Here is an 18,804-nt window from a genome sequence, read left to right as displayed (position 1 = left end):
GTGTTAAAAGTTACAATTTGTCAAGATTACGCTATTTTTGCATCGTCATTATGAATCAGCTTACCAACACATTTGAGCTGACGGAGCTCTGAGGAGATGGGGCCTGACTCTGCGTGAACTAATGACATGTTTATTAGTCCATTGAATTTACTGCAGGAACATTTGGAAATGTTCTTTAATTAAACTAATTACAGTTCCGTTGATGTCAGGGCTCTAATACTCTATCGCTGGCATTTATATAGCCGCTCTACAAAGTTAATGACCGGATTCTAAGATGATCAGTGGTCCCCTCAAAGTCATATTTCTGGAACACGTCGCTCTGATGTAAATCTTTTAGACGCGTTTTCATTTAAACCACCAGTGCAGACTCAGTGGCCTTGGAACAGATTCAAAACACATTTCTTTCATTATGGGCTGTGTGCAGTAAACATAAGTAAATTTTATACACTCAAATTAAAATCCTAATACAATTAAGTGTGAAAAAGCTAAAGGGTGTTGAGGTTGTTATTCAAAGTATATGTCCATACAAATAGATTACTTCACTGCCGATGACGTGAGGTCTGACAATGTCCTGAATCAGCATCTACATCATCTGCTCCCCTCCTGACAGACACGGTGAGGCTCAGACACAAAGGATCATGGTCAGTTTGTCACTTCATGACTCATTTTGCTGCAATCTCTCTGAGGACATGAATCACATAAGGCTTCTACCACAGCCTGCACCACAAACATACATTTAGCTTCTCCCTCAATGCCTGGACGGAGAAGAACTGAAGGTACATACAATTAGTGTATCTGGAGGGAAATGTGTGGTGCTGAAATGAAAAACAGGAATTCTTTGTAACATTTCAGCTTGAAAACTGTTTTAATTAAGTAAAAATATTAATTGATTAAAGCATTAATAATTGCTGCTATTCACTTTTAATGATTCAGAAGTCTACAGCGCCCCCAAGAGACCAAGTAATGCAACAACAAGAGGGACATGTTACTCTTCACAAACAGTATTTAATTGGTTAATTTGTCTGAGGGGTTTATTTGACAATCAAAGGATTTTCCGTTTGATCAGCCGATATCGATTGAGTCAGGGACAGCACATTCAACACAATATTTGTTTGTTTGTTTACTTACTCACTGCAGGACGTCAACAGTTTAAAAACAAACTGGTTTCACTTTCCATGACAGAAACACACAGACACACACACGTCCGAGGTGTATGTTCACATTTCAGTACGAGTGTATGAACAAGCAAACACACAAACACATTTAGAGTCCATTGGATTTATATAAGATGTGCCCCTCAGGCTTTCCTCTTTTTCTTTTGCATTTTCTTTCCAGACAGCGCCCCCTTTTGGGCTCCTTTCACCATGCCCTTGAACTGGCCCTGTATTTTGGCTCGCTTCCTGTGGGCAAACAACAATAAAAGAGGTGTGTAAGTTCCCAACATTTTAAAACAAAATCCGTTGTGGAGCTCTGCAGAGACATGTTGCTCGCACCTGCGATTGAGCTGAGCTTTCTTCAGAGGGATGTAAGCATAAGGATCATGTTTTCCTTGTTTCTTCACGTCTCCTTTTCCTTTCTGTGAGATGAAAGAGGAAAGAACAGAAGCTCAGAATTCATGGTTCCAACCAACAACTGCTGCATTGTGTTTGCGTGTGTGTGTGTGTGTGTGTGTGTGTGTGTGTGTGTGTGTGTGTACATGCACGCTGTCAGACTCACCTTTGATTTGTAATCATCTCCAAAGTCTGGTCTGCCTCCAAGGGGTCTGTGGATACCTGAGCCTCCAGCTGAGTGGGGGAAAAACAGTGTTGCTTAGTCTGAAATCACAAATCTCCATGGACCAACATGTCATCAGTAGAGCCTGAGCGATATGGACTTTCGGGGGATGACACAAATACTGAGTGTAAAAAAATATAATGGCCAATGTTTATTGTTTCAAATCCTCATCATAAAAAAAGCAAATTACCATTAACTTTGTAATAAATATCACTTGTGCAGCCTAACTTATAAAGGTTAAATAATCAAGAACAACTTATTGTAACGTAAAGAAAAGCCTGATCTATAACCCATTTCAGACCACAGAGGTTTCGTACTGCTCTACACACAGTATACTATCTCATAATGATCATACCTTTATATTTCATCTGGGGTTCGATGTCCATGTCATCATCAAAGTTGTCATCTTGAATCTTCCTTTTCTGTGACTTTTTCTGATGGTGATAAAAAAATAAGATCATAAATAAAGAGCAGCAATATATATAGAAGCAAAATTATACAACTCCTGTATCATGTGTGTTAAGAACTCACACTCTTGACTCCAGCCTCTTCTAGAATATCTTTCATGTCTCCCTCATCTGTGGAAACATTAACGGGTCGGTGTCACATCCTGTTCAGACATAAAGAAACACACACGACAGTACTTTCTTCTGCTCACCTTTATCACCTTCCTCCTCATCCTCTTTAATGACCAGCCGTCCATCTGAAGTCACTTTGAAGCCATGGTCAGCCTTGGTGCTCTTTTTCCGCGCTGGGTTGGTGGCTGAGAAAACACACAAACACGTTTCAGCTTGGTTTTCTTGGGAAACCGCCACACAAGCTGGAAGCGATTAGAGAAACGAAAGTGAGGAGGGGCTGTTTTCTGTTACCTAACACTCGCTGGGAAACTTTCGGGTCCAGGAAGTTGAGAGGTTCATCTTCCTCTCCTTCTTTGAGCCAGGCCCGTCCCTTCTGCCGTTTGCCTGGTTTCTTCTTCGCCTTCCCTTCGTCCTCTGACATGTCGCTATCCGACTGTGCGAGGATGTCCTCAATACTATAAAAAGAACAGGAGACAAGGTTACAAAAGAGAAAAAGGATGAATGTATAACTGATGGCAGAGCCCCATGTATGTGGAGCAGTGGTCTAACCTTTCGCTCCTTGTTGCAGGCCCCTCCTCTTCGCTCTCGGAGTCGTCCTGCTCCTCACTGGCCTGTTTCCGTCTCTTGGTGCGGGAGTCAGCCTTGCGGATGTTTATCAGCACCTTGTGGTGTTCTGCAGGCAGCATGCTCTTCACCATCTCAAAACTATAAACAAACCAGATGATCAGACACTTACACATACGCACATCACACAGACGTACTGTAATAAACAATGTATTCGATATTTGTCGATCCCATATATTATTTTTGAATGACTACACTATCCTTCACTTCTGAAGATCAGGCCTGGAGGACGTCTCGAGGTGAAGGCATCATCTGACTCGGCTCTAATTTAGTGTCGGATAATGTGACCTCACCAGCAAGTATAAAACACTGCTACTCACTGCCCCCTGAGCTCTTTCTCCTCGCTCATGTATTTTGAAACGTATTTCAAAACACTAACCCAAACTTCCTGATGAACTTGGTGAAGATGTTCTTCAGTTTTGTTCTGAAGTGTCTCCTCACGTCGTCATGAATTTTGCCAATGCCCTCCATCTGAACACAAGAGATAAAATCCGTTAAATCAGTGCACAAATATCTTTACGCTTAACTCCAGCACTGACAATGTGCAATTCATACCATGGCAGTGGCGTGTGAAGCCAGCGTCTTAGGGTCCATGATGAAGAGGATGACCTTGATGAAGCCTAAGGCGGCCTTGACGATCTCTCTCGTGCGAGATGAGAGCAGCAGACAAATGTTTTGCAGCAGCTGCTCCATGACCGACACCTCGATGGAGTCTGGGAAAGAGAAGGAGTCGCACTGAGTCCCATCCGCAAATACAGGCGTTTAAAATAGCAACAGCAAACAGCTTCAAGTCATCAGGTTTACCTTTATACTGGAACACTAATCGAGTGAGTGCCAGCACCGTGCAGGTGATCATGGTGACAGAGCCTGAGAATCCTGCGTACACCAATACCAAATACTGCTCCATGGCATCTGGATCAGAGACAGATGGTTAAAACCTCACAGTCCACTTGTGTCCACACACACACACACACCCATAAAAAACACTCAAAACACACACACACACACACAAATATATATATATATATATATATATATATATATACAGGAGAACAAGCGTGTTACCTTTTGTGTTCCCACAGAAGCGGACAAAAGCATTTCCAATTTCCACCAGCAGGTTAAATGCGTTCTTACGAGCTCCAACAGAAACTTCCTTCGTACATATAATCACCTGCCGGAGAGAAAAATCCTCATGAAAATGATACACATCAGAATACCCTGTGCGTTTGCCACCACTTGATTGTGTCCATGAGAGTTTGTGTATGTGTGTGTGTGTGTGTGTGTGTGTACCTCTGGCAGCAGTGCGGCGATGAAGTCTTTGTGCTCTTCGCTGAGCCTCTTCACGATGTGGCCCAGACACTTGAGTCTCGGCTGAGAACAAGCAAAAGATATAGAGATTAAAATCAGACAGCCCTGCAAATCGAGACAGCCTAATGTGATGTGTTATTTATTGTATTTCTCTCGGCGCAGCGGTCTCACCCTCTTTGCGGGCGACGAGGCGTTCTTCAGAGTCTCGAGCAGGACGACTTTGAGCGTTTCCAGATTCGCCAAAACAAACGATCTGCACTCGTCTCGTTCTCCACCGCACATCTCCTCCAGCACTCGGTACGCCTTCTTCTGCATGCCCTGGTCTTTGGTCTGAAAACAAACGCAACAGACACAAGGTTAACACGGAATATACTTCGGGTTGTTTTTAGGTTCGAACTGAGAACACTGATCAATTACCTCCAGGTATGGCCGAATCAGATCAAAGGTTTTAGTCATGGTCACCTCATCTACAAAGGGAGCCATGGCAACTATAAGGTCCATCATGGACAGCCTGAAGAGTAGAAAAGGAGCAAAAGATATACACGGGTAACTATATTGACATCTACCATATTACAAAATATATAAGATACATTTAAGCAATCTGTTTTCATATCGTACCGCGTGAACTCGTTGGACTCGGTGCTGCTCAGTCTGTCTGTGGCTTTTTGCAGGAAAGTGCAGGTCATCTGTGGACGATAGTTTGGATTAGTGAGAGGAAATGGGGCCTAGGCAAGTCAGTCAATCATCAGTCCTGTGTGGATCACAGCAATGGCTCGGTATGCAAGTTTAATAATCTTATCAAACAAGGCTTCATCACTGTGCAAATGAATTAAGCTCATCGAGCTGTACTGACGTCTGTTTCGGTAACGGTCAGGTAAACTTTGATGGTGTCCAGCACGGCCATCCTGTAGGTGCCGGACTCTCCGGCTGCAGGCTGCTGGCCGTACACGTTGAAAAGGATGGGCAGGAAGTTCTTAGAGAAGCGGCCCACTTCAGCCTTCTCTTCTTCTGCAGACATAAAGCAGACATGTCGGTTTTAACCCTTTGTAACACAATTTTGGAACATGTATTATAGTTTATTGATTTACATTAGCTTTTATACTGATTTTAGAAATGTGATCTGAACATTCTCAAAGACGTGACATCACGGTCAGCAAAAATACCAATGTAGGCCCTGGTGGACCATTTCTATAGCACAGTGCACAGGGTGAATGTTATGTAATGTATTGGTCTCTGAACAAGCGAGTCCTACCTGTGGAGCAGCTCTTGTTGATGATGGTGCGCAGAGCCTGGCACACTGTGAGTCTCAGGTCTGGCTGTTCATTAATGGCTACACCAATTGTGCGGGCGAGGCCTTTGAAAGACACCAGCAGATCCACGGGACACGTGCAGAAGCCGGGGAGCATGGTCCAGATCTGAAAATAAGAACAGCACGTAAGACGCGTACGTCTTAATAAAAGAATTCTACTCATGATACTGAGCGTTGTCGTGTTAAGTCAGTTACCTGAAGCTGTAAAGTCTGGTAAACTTTGGCCTCTAGTTTCTGTCCTGCCTGCTCCAACTCTTCAGCTGCAACACAAAGACAAAGTCATTAGAAAAAGACAATCCCCCTTCCCAGTAACATCACGGTCAGCTGGAGCACACACGATCTTTACCTCTCTGTTTGAGCGTAGACGCCAGAGGGAGGAAGTAAGAATTGAAGAAACCAAGGTGAGTGTTCTTCACGTGATCCCGTAAGACCGGGACCAGCCAACTTCGTGGGAACTCCAGGTCATCGCTGGTGAAAGAAAGACGACAGTCAGATAAACCACAGCGAGACGAGGGGGGGCCGCTCCACTGTGAGTCTCTGGGCTCTTACTTGAAGCCGGTGATGTTGAGAGGCACAGCACCAAGCACCACCTCGGGTCCCATGCTCTCCACAGCGCCTCCTATAGCCAGGTCCAACTCTCCTCTGAAGGAGAACTGAGGAGTGGCGCGCAGGTCGGCGAGGGACTGCAGGGACTGTCGCACAGGACACAACACAAAGACTCAGGCAAAAGGTTTTCCACCATCTTTACTCCACGTGGTGATCTTTGGCGTTGTGTGACTATACCTTGGCCATGACGGGGTGAGCTTGTTTCCCAGCGACCCGATAGAAGCAGCCCAGGGTCTGCAGCACAAATGGCCAGGAGGCATGGAAGCGATAAGACAATCCTTCCTCTACGATACTGGAACAAAGACACACACACACTCATCAGGTTGAGCGTTTACGTGGAGCCTCTATAAAGAAAAGTTAGACTGGAATTGGGAATTTTACCGAAACATTTTGCAGATATAAGAGGGATTTCCTGCAGAGGCTGTGGCACTGATGAGGCCTATTCCATCCAAGAAAGGGCCAACACATTCAGTCAACAGAGTCTGAAGAGATGAGAAGAAAAAAAAGATGAAGACTTGAAAATAAACGACAAGGATCGGCACTAAGTACAAGAGTGGCTCTCTGGATGGCTTGAGATCCAGTCAGACCACATTCATAAATGAACATAAATGGATCCTGGGCCACATGTGAAGGACCACCATCTCATCCTCTGACCCACCACCATTGTTATAATCAAGTTTTTTAAGGCCTCTTTGTTTATACGTTGATTTGTTTGTGGCAACCACCAAAATCTAATCTCTGACTGAGATCTTTCAATGGGTAATTTATATATACTTTGATGGGTTATTCTGTAGTAGAGCTGCCTTCAGTGCATTGAGTCACTCAGCCCCTCCTGACTACGCGTTCTATATCTCACTGACACTTACAAACTGACATCAGACACATCTTTAATCTCCCACTGGGTAAACACAGTATCTGTTCTTCAAACACAGATAACGTACATGTCTATTTGCATACAGAGCAGGGAAGTGAGATCTGATCACATGTGGCCCCATACAGGAGGGAGGCGAGCTCAGAGCCTTCAGCTTGCGATTGGATCTCTCAGGACGGATGTTAACACCTGGTCTGAACCTATCTAGGAGATGATTCCGTTACCTTTAGTGTGTTGGCGGCGGCAGAAGCCACCTGCGTGTGAGGCGATAAGAGGCAGGACATGGCAGCGGAGAACAGGCGAGGGAGGTGACCGAAACTCAGAGAGCTCTGCAAGCTGGACAAAGAGACAGTTGACACAATGAACTCAACTTGTCCGACCAAAAAAAAACACACAAAAAAAGCATGATTACAAAAGATAAGAGTGTTGCTGTTGTGAGTTTATTACCTTGCCAGGTGAATGTGTGCTTTCTCCATGACGGCGAGCCAGGCGAGCAGAGGCTGCAGCTCGTTCTCACTGGGCAGGTAGTCGTACAGAGCCTGGAGATGAGAGATGACAAGTTTTCACACCATATTCCTTAAAGATGACTTTGGCACATGTCTTTGTTGTTTGTGTTCCCTCACCGTGATGATCTGAGCGTTGAGTTCCGGCGAGAGGGATAAAGTGTTCGGCTTCCCGCTGAACAGCTTATGGAAGGCCTGCATGGCGCTCGCAGTCACCAACTGCAACCAGAAACACAGCAGACAGATTAAACAATGCGTTTGAGAGACTGTGCAGATGAACAAAGAGCATTCGGTCACAACTATGTGTTTTGCTGAGTTCTCACCACATGACCGAGTGTCATCACTCGCAGCAGAGTCTCACAACAGGACTTGACGGCTCCCTGAGGAAACGTCCCCATCAGCTCCTTTAGAAGACCCAGCATGTGAAGTGTGGTGGTGTCCTCTTTGCTGCCTGGGGGGTAAGAGAAAAGCAGACGGGGTTAATCTTCCATTTGTTCATAGACAAAAATAATCTGTCAGTAACTTGTGTCAATAATCCTGGTGCTTCACCTCCTGCCTGCTCCATCTCTTTCATGCAGAACTTGGCCGTGGTCACTGCAGCAGGGTGGTGGGCGGGGGCGTTTTCTGCGAACAGGAAATCACTTCCTCTGATGATGGAGCAAACCCCCTGCTGTGCTGATTTACGAACCTGAGGAGGAAAAGTGGACGATGTCAGCATCTTATTCGATATTGAAATTTAACAGGTGTTACTTCCGAGGAGGAGGAGACTGACCTTAGGTTTGCTGTGCACTGTGAAGCTGAGCAGGCCGTGGTAAACCTGAAGAGTGGACGGATAAGTCCACACAGACGCATCCTGCTTCCGTAACAAGGTGGCCAAGCACGACAGGATCTATAGACACAAACAGTAAACTAATATTACCTCCTGGAGGGTGTATCCCTCCACCAACCAGTGCAGCTCCTTTCTACAAACAGTTTTTTTCTTAGACAACTGAAATCGAATTAGTTTATCACTGAGATCAAGTGAGAGCTGGTCAATATTTGGATTCCACATGAGAAGAGTTGAGATATCAAGTTCAAAATGTTTTGTAAGGCTACTGTGACCTCAACCTTTTGACCACCCAAATCGAATCTGTTAATCGTTGACCAAAACTGAACGGACAACCCCAAAACATAATCCTTCTGAACACTGGCTGTCTCCGGCCCAGGGCATTCAAAAAAGATATTTATTTGCTAGTTTTACAAAAACGACCAGAGACAAACTGGTGCAGAAACAAATCTACTGACCCATCTGAGAGCCGAGGCCATCTCAGACGTGGCCTGTTTAGTCATGACGTCCATCAGAGCCTTGGTGGTGTCTGAGAACTTGGAGATGAGCACCGGAGTAGGAACCCTGGGGGACACAACACACCAGTCACACATCTGAGGACATCAATGGAAGTTATGCTTTGGGAGAAAAACAGAAGTGTATAATCTTACCGTTTCATGACGAGGTTGAGGAGGTATGCCACTGCAGCCTGGGACTCTGGCGAATCCACAACCTCCAGGGTGGTCATCTAGAAAAAACACGCAAACATGCTTCATTTTCAGACAACACACCTCCTCTGAATAACACTTTTCAGCACAAAACAAGATGTTCGATATCTTAGTGAATATATATAAAAAAAGGCAGCACTCACCAAAGCAGCAAAGTACTCTGTTTCAGTCTCTTTCCCTCCTTGACCACGGATCACCTCTGTAACAGCTGCCAATACTGCACAAATCTGTGAGGGATTATATTGGCCATTAAAAACACGTTAGTGGGGGTTATATCCTTGCATCAACTTTAAATCTCTATTTTCAGTGCTACCAGCATATGTGATGCAAACACATCAAAACTGAAGTCTGCAAACATTACACACACCCCACAATATCTCATAAAACTATTCATTAATGGGGTGCTGTAAATACATGATCTACCTTTGCTGTAATTCCTACCTCTTTGTGAGCTGCTGAGTTGGACTCCCAGTAACGCTGCACCTTTCTGAAGGTCAGGTTGGAGCAGTCCGACAGGCCGCTGAGGAAGGTGCCAGAGGTTCTTTCTGAAAACGCCTCTTCCGGCTCCTCCTCCATGAAGGGGTCTTGGCGGCGGCCTGCACTGAGCTCCAGCGGACCCGTCTGCAGGTCATTGTGAAGCTTGAGGGCATCGACTGTTAGATCACTCTTTTCTGTGGAGGGAAAACACAATGTCAATTTAATTTACCTTTACAATGTTTAGGATGAAGCTCAATGATTTAATTGGATTCTAATCTGGACAAGATTCCATTTGAAGATTAACAGAGACCGACTTGGGAGAAGCAACTACTGCTGACCAGTCCATAGACACAGCCTATCTTCGTGGTTACAGCTTGGTTTCACCAAATCTGATTTTATAAAAGTGTCCTACACGGCTCATCCAGTGAAACACTCTGTTTATTTCCTGGTTCAGTTTTCCTGAAAACAATTCCTGAAATTATTAAACTGCAAAACCAGCGATACCGTTGATAGGACCCACTATTTTTTATCTTTTAATTATTACATTTTATAATAAAAGAACAAACAAATTGAATCTCAGGGTTAAAGTCGTATTCATTTTAGCCACATATTTCACAACGTGTTTTGACCACAGATACTACTTTAAAATAATCCCAATCCCTTATTAATTTTCGTTAACTTTTAGTAATTTTCTGCTTTATTTGATTTAATCTTTAATCGTTATAAATAATAGTCGGTTCAAGGATTAAAGTGTGTAACAAAGTGTATTGTTACACTTACTGTTGTATTTCCCTTTCAGTTTAATTCAGGGTGCTGCCAAATTGGACATCAGTTACAATTTAAAGAGGACAAACTGAGGTGTAACACACACACACACACACACACACACACACACACACACACACACACACACACACACACACACACACACACACACACACACACACACACACACACACACACACACACACACACACACACACACACACACACACACACACACACACACACACACACACACACTGCAGTGATGATCAGATGAAAACAGTCGGATTCAGGTTGTTCAAACAGACTGAAGAATAATTTATAAAGACCTGAAGTTATTTCCCACTGACATCCTTACTGGTTTAACTGACACACACACTGATTCGCGCAGTACACACACTTCCCCCGTGCTGCTAGAAGTTAAATGGTTAGCTGTAGCTAAGTTTAGCCTCTAGCCACAGACCCACGTGTAATGGGGAGTCTCACCGGTGGGTCGGCTGAAGAAGCGGCTCTTAGCAGCCTGCCGGAAGCGACTCGTCTCCGGGTTGGAGTCGCTGCTGTGTCCCTTCTTCCAGCGTTTCAGCTTCGAGCCCGCTCCGGAGCGAAGTTTCCCCGATTTCACCATTTTCGGGGTTTAAAAAAACAATCTGCTCCGTTGCCCGAGCTGCTTCAGGCGGCTCTGTCGCTCTGGAGTGACGTCACAGGCCCTCTCACGTGTATGGGGTGTATCTCTGAGATGCACATGGTGTTATTCTGCCGTTAGAGGGGGCTGTCCACTGCACACAAATAAACCACAAGTCAACCCAACAGTCCCCCTGAAATAAAGCTGCACCCAATCTCACACACTCACCTAAATCAGTTCAAATGGACCTGATTTATTTCATCATTTTATTCTCGGGGAAAAAAGAGAAAACAGGGAAAAATCTTCCTGGATCCGCATTCAAATTTGATGGCTCTGCATCCATCCACCTTTTTCTCTGGATTTCCATCCGGCAGTGTTTGTGTAATCTTTCTCTAAAATAAAGGTTTAAAAGTTCAATTTGTAGAATTTAGTGACATCTAGTGGTTTATTTGCATGTTGCAGCTGAATACCCTCCACCTCACCTTCCCCTTCATTGTCGTAAAAACTCCAAAGTGTTTCGTTTGCCCATCTTGGACAAGTGTAAAATCCTGCAGAACATAAACATACTGTACCAATATTGCTTTAGCATACTTCCAACTTGTTCCTTTCTGCAGAGACATACATGTGGTGCGTAGGAGTCAGAAAAGCACATAATGACTTAGACTTAACAATATTTATTGATAAGTTATCGAAGTACAGTGGAGCAACTGTTGTAAATAAAACTATAGTATCTTGTTTGGAGTGATGAGAATGATAAACAGAACTGATCATTCATTGGATTCCGTGACCTCATTATGAATAAAAGAGTGTGAAATGAAAGTGTAGTTGGCTGATAGTCGCAAGACCCAACAGCATGTGTGAGGAAACTGATATTTACATGTTTTGTTTTCTGCCCTCTTCAGCCAATTCCTCGAATTGCATGACAGGAATCTTGAATAAAATTAAATAAGCTGAAATAATAGGAGAATGGATTTTTCCTTCTGTGGATCCCAGAGATTATTTAAAAGATTTAGTTCATGAATAAGCACAAGTAAACACACGTGACAAGGAGTGGAGGGGGGGGGGGGGAGGTGAGTCCATGTAAACAACTAGTTAATGTCAAGACAAACACACAGACACACAGACAGACAATTGGATGCACATCTTGGGACTCTACTTTTTCTCTAAAGTGTTTCAGTGCTTTTCAATATTCTTACTTCAATTGGAAAAAGGAAAATACAAAAAGGAGCAATATAAAAGCAATAATTTATTATATAAAAATGTACAGAAAATTCCACAGCAGTACCGAATGGAAAGGGATTTCAAGCCCTATTCCTCTCCCTGCAGCCCCCCCCCCCCCCCCCCGCCTCAGTTCGGTATGACTGAAGGGTTCACGTTCACAATCACTTGGACGACAAAGTCCTTCTGGATCTTGGTGTCCTGGAGTCGAGTCTTGTCGGTCAGGAGCTTCCCGGAGAAGAACCACCTCTGGCGAATCACATCGATTTCCTCCTGCTCCTCCAGCTGTTTCTTCAGCTCGGCGATGGAGTCCGCCATGCTGGCTGTCAGGCGCACATCATTCCCTGAGGGAAACCACAAGGAAGAAATAAGAGCTGACACAGATTCCTGACCGAGCTGCGAGACATTGAAAGGCTTTAAATTATAGATCAGTCTCCAGCTGAGAAGAGCCTATGTGATATTATATATGCATGAGGACAACTCCACAACATGTTGTTCTTTACATTTAAATGTCATTGTGTGCGTGCAAGTACGTCACAGGTCATGCAGGGTATTTCTCACCTGTTGACAGCCGCACCCGCAGCTGGAACTCTTGTCTGCACGGAGCGGCCTGGGCCTGTTTATGGGCGGAATCAGAGGTTTTGCTCGGGCTGGACGTTTCAGTGATGAGGTTGACAGGCGGGGCTAAAGTGTAGGCCGGGAGCTGGTAGCGGTTTCCCAGTTCATCGTAGCTCTCTGTGAGGGAGCCTGCGGAAGGAGATGGGATCCACATCAGAAACCTGGTTCCAAAAACCTTCCAACCCAGACACATTAACCCTTTCTCTACTCCAAAACCCAGGTCTGTCAACAAGGGGAAGTATGAGGCCAACACATTTACATTATATTTACTTACAACCCATTTACATCAACAACACTATGGAAAGTAGAAAGCATGAACACAGTGAATGAACACAGTCATGGCTGTGTGTGTGCACCAGGCCACTCACAGCGGTCACGCAGCACTCTGACTATTATGTAACTACCACAGGAGTAATCTCTGAACAACTGAGGCATGGGGATCCTGCAAAGTGTCCTTTGACAATTTCTGAATCATTATAGTGCATTTCTGCTGGAGGTTCCCACAACATTAACAGCTTACAATTCACATCCGGATGAGAAACATTTCAATATCTGAGTGTGTGCGTTGGTGAGCATGTGCCTGTGGGCGTGCTCGTACCGTGTGGCACAGTAATGCAGGCTCCGTCCACGATGGCCTGTGCTAGCTCCAGGTCATTGCACTCTGCAGCCAGAGCTGCAGCTCTGAGTGCGTCCCAGATCTCTTTCCGTCCATCGAAGGCCGGAGCCGTGTCCCAAAACTCGTCCCTCTTACTCCTCAGCTGGCCCTCCGTCATTGGGTATTCACTCTTCCATTTTGGTCGCTCCTTCTTGAGGGGCTCGCTACGTCCTTGAAAGATAAAAAAAAAGAAGGTTGTGTTTAATCTGACCTGAGAACAAAAGCGTGAAAGAGATGTGGAAGACATGCAGCAAAGGCCTGCTCAGGCCTCTGGACATGGGGTGACCCCACCAACAAGGTGAACCACTAGGTGCTCCAAAATTGTTAAAAAGCTTCTAGATTTGCATTAACTTTTTATTTAAATTTTTTATGACACAGGTAAAACCGCTAAAAGGGATGACAGAGCACTGGAGCAATGAGAAACTGGCCCAGAATGTAGATGGTGGATTTGTTGGCTCAGGCCTGAATAACTTTATGTTGACCTTGGAACACACGTGAATATCAGTAAGTCATTCATTTAAATGTCTTGTCCCTGAGCAGAGTTGTATCAAGCGAGGATGAATTAACTATGAAACAAAACATTTTGACAATAACAAATATTCCACATCATATAAACTAAAATAAATGGAATACACAGTAGAAAAGTTACATAACAAGTCTCACTTGTTTCGGTCCCATGCTAAAGTCTTTAGTAAAAGTCATCCTTGAGAAGGAGCTGTGTACACCCCGACATCTGTGATATCTTCATCTTCTTCATTTGCTACATGAGCTAAGTACAAGCCAATTACTACAATGCACAGAACTGTTCTTTGTCAGAAGTCCAACAGCAGACGGACAAAGTAACTTCACGCACCTCCTGAATGTGTTTCCAAAGTGAAACATGCCGACATATCCACTGAGCCCACGTACCAAGAAAGTAAATTTGGTTTACAGGGAGAGGAAAATCAAAGTGATTATTTATAGTGCTCTAGATTACTGCAGTGGCTAGTAACACATAACATGTGCACTGACATGAGCACGCACAAACACACACACTGCGGAAGATTATAGGCAGTAATCAGGTTCCACATAACAGGATTTATCTGCCCCATCCCATAAGGCATTGGTTGCAGAGATGAGCACCCATTGGCCAATGAAAGGCAGCGAAAACACATAAGTCTTCCAGCAGCAAGCACAACAACATCACAAACACAAATCCACTACACTTCACTCATCACGTCATCATATGGTTTCAAATTGGAGAACTTTTCTAAACAGGGCTGTGCTGCTGTCAAACACAGTGTAGTTTACTATCTGATGTATACTGCATGACGATATAACAGAGTTTGATCTTCTGACTGAAGTATAACTGTACCTCCCAAATTTTTGTACATAATTTCATCCAATTTTCAAAGTCATATAATAAAAAGATGAAAGGAGTCTGGAGAATAAAAAGATATATTCAGTACTCCTTTAATCACATCTCTGCCAATGATTATTCATTATGATTGTGCATAATCAATATTAAAATATTCATTTGATTTCTCTTGCACAAAGATAGTTCTTCAGGTTTCATATCTACTTTAGTTATTGTGTATGTGCAGCTGCAAAGTTGCAATTGTGCACATGAATATGTAAACCAAACAAATATTTCACGTCTGAAGATCCTAGAACAGACTGTGGAATAAAAGTGGAATAATGAGAAAAAAAAAAAGTTTATGTGTTGAAGGTTTAATATGGGCAACAGCACAACAACACACACCTTTTCCTGGTTGTACATACTGCAATATAATATCCTAATATAACCTTTTGGCTCTGTGTTTTATAGAATGATGTGAATTTCATCAGTGATGACAACCTAGATTATGTGATGATGGTTTCATCCACGTCACTGAGCCTGATTGTTCGTGTACACTGTGGATGCACAAGGTCAACTCTGCTTGTGTGTCATGAGCTGTGAGCCATATGTACCTGGAATCTGAGCTTAGCAATTTCTATTGAAGTCAGTTGCTCCAGCTTTTTTCTCTGTTAACTTTAACAATTCACATTGGATGGAAAAAGTCAACCTGTAGCTGAAAAAGAACTGAAAAAATCCTTATTTTTGGGCACAAGTTAATGTTGCACCTTTGCTTAATGCTATTTGGATGTAATAGTTCCTTTTTCTGCACTGCACTGTTTTAAAACGATGATACTGGAAAATGCATTAATCCAAGTAAGTCCTGTATCGGCTTTGCAACAATAACATCCTTAAACGCATTCATAATCCATCAAAGACATTTTAAAGAGGCAGCACTGTGGAAAAATATCAATAATTACGCATTATAATTATGTCTATTATTTAATAAATTACAGCTATAACCACAAATCATTGATAAAAGGATGTCAAACTCTATAAAAAAAGGTTAAAAACCTTTGAACAATAGTAACAACAGCACAGAAGGTTTTGAACTCTACACAAACCCCTCTGAGCCATGACATGAAAACAAACATGAAAACAGCAAACATGAAAGTATTTCTCTCACCCTAGACCAGAAGAAATCTATACTTACTTTTCAACAACATCCTAAAGGGAGTATTCGGAGCATGGTAATAGTTGTATTCTGTGGAGTTCGGCACTCCCATAGCTGCTCTTCCTCTGAGGTTCGAGTCCGAGTTGAACTACAAATCAAAAGTCGGCAATAATGAGCTACAGAGCCGGGGGCCTGAGGAGGAAGAGCACAACACCAGCTGTGTGCATCCAGCTTGCTACACCAACAACCCCACCTGATCTGGCCACTGCTTCGCCGATTTAAAGCTCAGCTAATGGTCACCCGCCCAGTTGACTTAAAACTACCACTATCCCTCCACCTATATCCATGCTAATAACCATCACCCCCCCCAAAACACCACAGGAATCGGTTCATGGAAGAAGGTGCCTGGCCAGAAGAAGCCTTAATCCTATCAGCTGTGTTTAGCGGCAGGATAGAAATACCCAAAGGCAACATGTTAAACCAATTAACAGACAATAAACCCTTGTCTAACTCTTATGGCATGTTTGAAGGAGAAGCGACGTCTGTGACCTCTCATGCAACAGGTGACGTTTTTCCACATGAACACATGCAAATATATATCTTTTCAGATTTGCATGAACAGAGCAAGTAGTAAAAGGGTTTTGTGTGTTTGCATTTCACAAATTGTTGAGGACGTGGTCTGAGCTGTGAGGTCACATCATCTCCTTCTGCACCAAGTGGGTCAACTTCTGATGTGAAACCACCCTGTGCTGCTGCTGCTGCTGCTGCTGCTGCTGCTGCTCAATACATAATGCATGACAACCCGGTGTCGCTCTGTCACACGAGGAATGAAGTGAAAAGAGTTTAAACACCGGCCTTATCAGCGCAAGTTGCTCGGCACAGATTAGACACATGACTAAGCCGTGGCGCCTGAAATGTTTGAGCACCTGAGTCAGTAAGCCTGCTGACTGAGGCAGACGTCTACCATGCAGCTACAGGAATCATTTCATCATGAAATGCCTGAATCTCTTCAGCTGCATCCTGTTGCCATATCTGCCTGGTGCTAAGTGAGCCAATCGCTTGCATCGATAGCTGTGACAGTGCGTCCTGAAATAATTATTTTGTGTCTGCTGTGTAACAGAAGCAATTTCCACTTGACGGTAATGGAATGATGTTTCAACGTAACAGTGCAAGGCCTGCAAAAAATATTTGTAGCCTCTCTCAGGCTGAGACACTCTCTGCCTCCTGAAGAGGGGCGGGGAGAGGGTCATCCACCAACCAGACGGTTGGTGGTTCGATCCCCATGACCTTCAGTCTGCTGTAGACTCCTTGGGCAAGATACTGATCCCCTGGCTGTGTCTCACAGAAAGTGGGGTGTGAATGGGTGACTATGACTTGACTATGGTCGATAAGACTGGAAAACCACCATGTGACTACACTTGAACATTTACCATATGGCACCCTCTGCAAAAGTCAACGCACAGAAACCACCTCACCCCCACTTCCTGATTGAAGGACATCATCTCTTGAAGCACGAAGCACTTCTCTTGTGTATTCACTCAAACTTCAACGTGTGTCTCACATCCTCACCTCCACGTTTCTTGCTCCTCGTGGAGCTCCGGGCACTCCCTGGTCCCTCCGTCCTGCTCCTCCCCACGCAGCCTCCCATCACGGCCCCTGCATCACCGCAGCAAGGAGACACAAAACATCAGCGTCCGCATCTCATCCTCCAGCCACGCGTTCTTCCAAAAATGCACATGTGATGATAACGATGGTGTGAAAAGCACGCCGGGGGAATGATGACGGCCCAGCACTCCTTGGTCCTGTGAGGTCAGACGAGCCGCGATGTTTACGTCACGTGTACTGCCAGCTGACGGGGACACGCGCCCGAGCCACTGCCAGCCTCTCTCCAACGTCAATCACGCTAATGCCACATTACACTTTATCTGACCCATCGTTTTAAATACACACATTCACGTGATAATGTCGTTGATTTCACTTTCTACATATTTGAAAAATGTGTTTATTTTTTTTTTTGCCATACCAGAAATCCAGTGCGCTAAGTTATGCATCCGTCTGCAGTTCGCCTGCCACATCCGAACTTGCTTCTGCGGTGAAGTTGAATCTCTGGATCCTGACGCGACGATCAGCAGATGAGAGTCAGCAGCGGGTTGACAGGGGATCAGTGTGTGTGTGTGTGTGTGTGTGTGTGTGTGTGTGTGTGTGTGTGTGTGTGTGTGTGTGTGTGTGTGTTAGAGAGAGAGCTGCACAACCTCCAGCTAATCTCAACTGTTTCTCACCAAAATAAAAGAAAAACTGAAATCAATATCCATATTTCCCCCGAACCATGATGAACGACACTTCACACGCACGGACCAGTTGGCACCAAGGCTGGAATTAAATCCTGTTCAGTCTGCACGCATGCGCACTTCAGATAAATCTGCTCACCAGAATAAGAGCAGGAGCTGAGATAGGACTCCTTCACAATAAGAGGGCTACGTTTTCAAAAAAAGTCAGAGGTCCAAAAACATATACAATAAATGTTTGCACAACACAACCTATGGCCTATCTATGCCAAGCATTCACCACAGCATGTCCCAGTAGGGCATGGCTGCTCATGATAACAGAAATCATGGAAATAAAAGTATGACAAATTAATTGTTTTAAGTTTCATTACTAATGAGAAGTTGTTTCCCATTTATCAGAATAAGTAATGATATTTGATCAAATTCTTCCAAAAACTGCAGGATTCCTTTCCCTTTTCTTCTGAATTACTATAAATTATCCAAAGCTGATCTTCACAAACCTGACATGTTGAACAGTGACACCTGCTGGAAGTATTAATACTGACACATGTTCTTGTCTGTTTCAGTCAG

The 18,804-nt window shown here is 44.1% G+C and overlaps 2 protein-coding genes across 5 annotated transcripts; both read right to left on the bottom strand.

The window, feature by feature from the left end:
- Nucleotides 1-846: 846 nt before the first annotated feature.
- rrp12 (ribosomal RNA processing 12 homolog) lies at nucleotides 847-11,028 on the bottom strand. The gene is made up of 34 exons (XM_062401354.1): nucleotides 10,834-11,028; nucleotides 9,547-9,776; nucleotides 9,249-9,332; nucleotides 9,049-9,125; nucleotides 8,857-8,962; nucleotides 8,345-8,461; nucleotides 8,122-8,260; nucleotides 7,896-8,023; nucleotides 7,693-7,791; nucleotides 7,517-7,608; nucleotides 7,294-7,405; nucleotides 6,580-6,680; nucleotides 6,376-6,490; nucleotides 6,142-6,284; nucleotides 5,939-6,060; nucleotides 5,788-5,852; nucleotides 5,536-5,698; nucleotides 5,137-5,291; nucleotides 4,902-4,969; nucleotides 4,701-4,794; nucleotides 4,455-4,613; nucleotides 4,266-4,346; nucleotides 4,041-4,146; nucleotides 3,780-3,887; nucleotides 3,531-3,688; nucleotides 3,355-3,446; nucleotides 2,901-3,056; nucleotides 2,643-2,806; nucleotides 2,432-2,536; nucleotides 2,305-2,351; nucleotides 2,129-2,207; nucleotides 1,717-1,784; nucleotides 1,494-1,576; nucleotides 847-1,400 (listed from the first exon to the last, which is right to left on the bottom strand). Exons 1-34 carry the CDS (start codon nucleotides 10,970-10,972, stop codon nucleotides 1,298-1,300), a joined length of 3,858 nt encoding a protein of 1,285 aa, XP_062257338.1. The 5' UTR covers nucleotides 10,973-11,028; the 3' UTR covers nucleotides 847-1,297.
- Nucleotides 11,029-11,661: 633 nt separating this feature from the next.
- ubtd1a (ubiquitin domain containing 1a) lies at nucleotides 11,662-18,312 on the bottom strand. 4 transcript variants are annotated; one of them, XM_062400427.1, is made up of 5 exons: nucleotides 17,973-18,312; nucleotides 17,519-17,751; nucleotides 13,404-13,631; nucleotides 12,749-12,934; nucleotides 11,662-12,531 (listed from the first exon to the last, which is right to left on the bottom strand). In XM_062400427.1, exons 2-5 carry the CDS (start codon nucleotides 17,595-17,597, stop codon nucleotides 12,317-12,319), a joined length of 708 nt encoding a protein of 235 aa, XP_062256411.1. In that variant the 5' UTR covers nucleotides 17,598-17,751; nucleotides 17,973-18,312; the 3' UTR covers nucleotides 11,662-12,316. The 4 variants fall into 4 exon arrangements, with proteins under 4 accessions (XP_062256411.1, XP_062256410.1, XP_062256412.1 ...); XM_062400426.1 differs by having other exon boundaries at nucleotides 17,519-17,605; XM_062400428.1 differs by lacking the exons at nucleotides 17,519-17,751; nucleotides 17,973-18,312 and adding an exon at nucleotides 15,989-16,414.
- Nucleotides 18,313-18,804: the final 492 nt, after the last annotated feature.

Source organism: Platichthys flesus, chromosome 12, assembly GCF_949316205.1.
Source record: "Platichthys flesus chromosome 12, fPlaFle2.1, whole genome shotgun sequence".
NCBI lineage: Eukaryota > Metazoa > Chordata > Actinopteri > Pleuronectiformes > Pleuronectidae > Platichthys > Platichthys flesus.
This window is presented reverse-complemented; position numbering and strand designations above follow the sequence as displayed.

Coding starts and splice junctions, on each gene's coding strand:
- ubtd1a (XM_062400426.1), bottom strand. CDS start 18,024: ATGTGGCAGGCGAACTGCAGACGGATGCATAACTTAGCGCACTGGATT. Junction 12,935..13,403: donor CTGCATTACTGTGCCACACG/GTACGAGCACGC, acceptor CTCCTTCCGCAG/GCTCCCTCACAGAGAGCTAC. Junction 12,532..12,748: donor GCGGGTGCGGCTGTCAACAG/GTGAGAAATACC, acceptor GGTTTCCCTCAG/GGAATGATGTGCGCCTGACA.
- rrp12 (XM_062401354.1), bottom strand. CDS start 10,972: ATGGTGAAATCGGGGAAACTTCGCTCCGGAGCGGGCTCGAAGCTGAAA. Junction 6,491..6,579: donor TATATCTGCAAAATGTTTCG/GTAAAATTCCCA, acceptor TCTTTGTTCCAG/TATCGTAGAGGAAGGATTGT. Junction 4,347..4,454: donor CCTCGTCGCCCGCAAAGAGG/GTGAGACCGCTG, acceptor GCTTGTTCTCAG/CCGAGACTCAAGTGTCTGGG.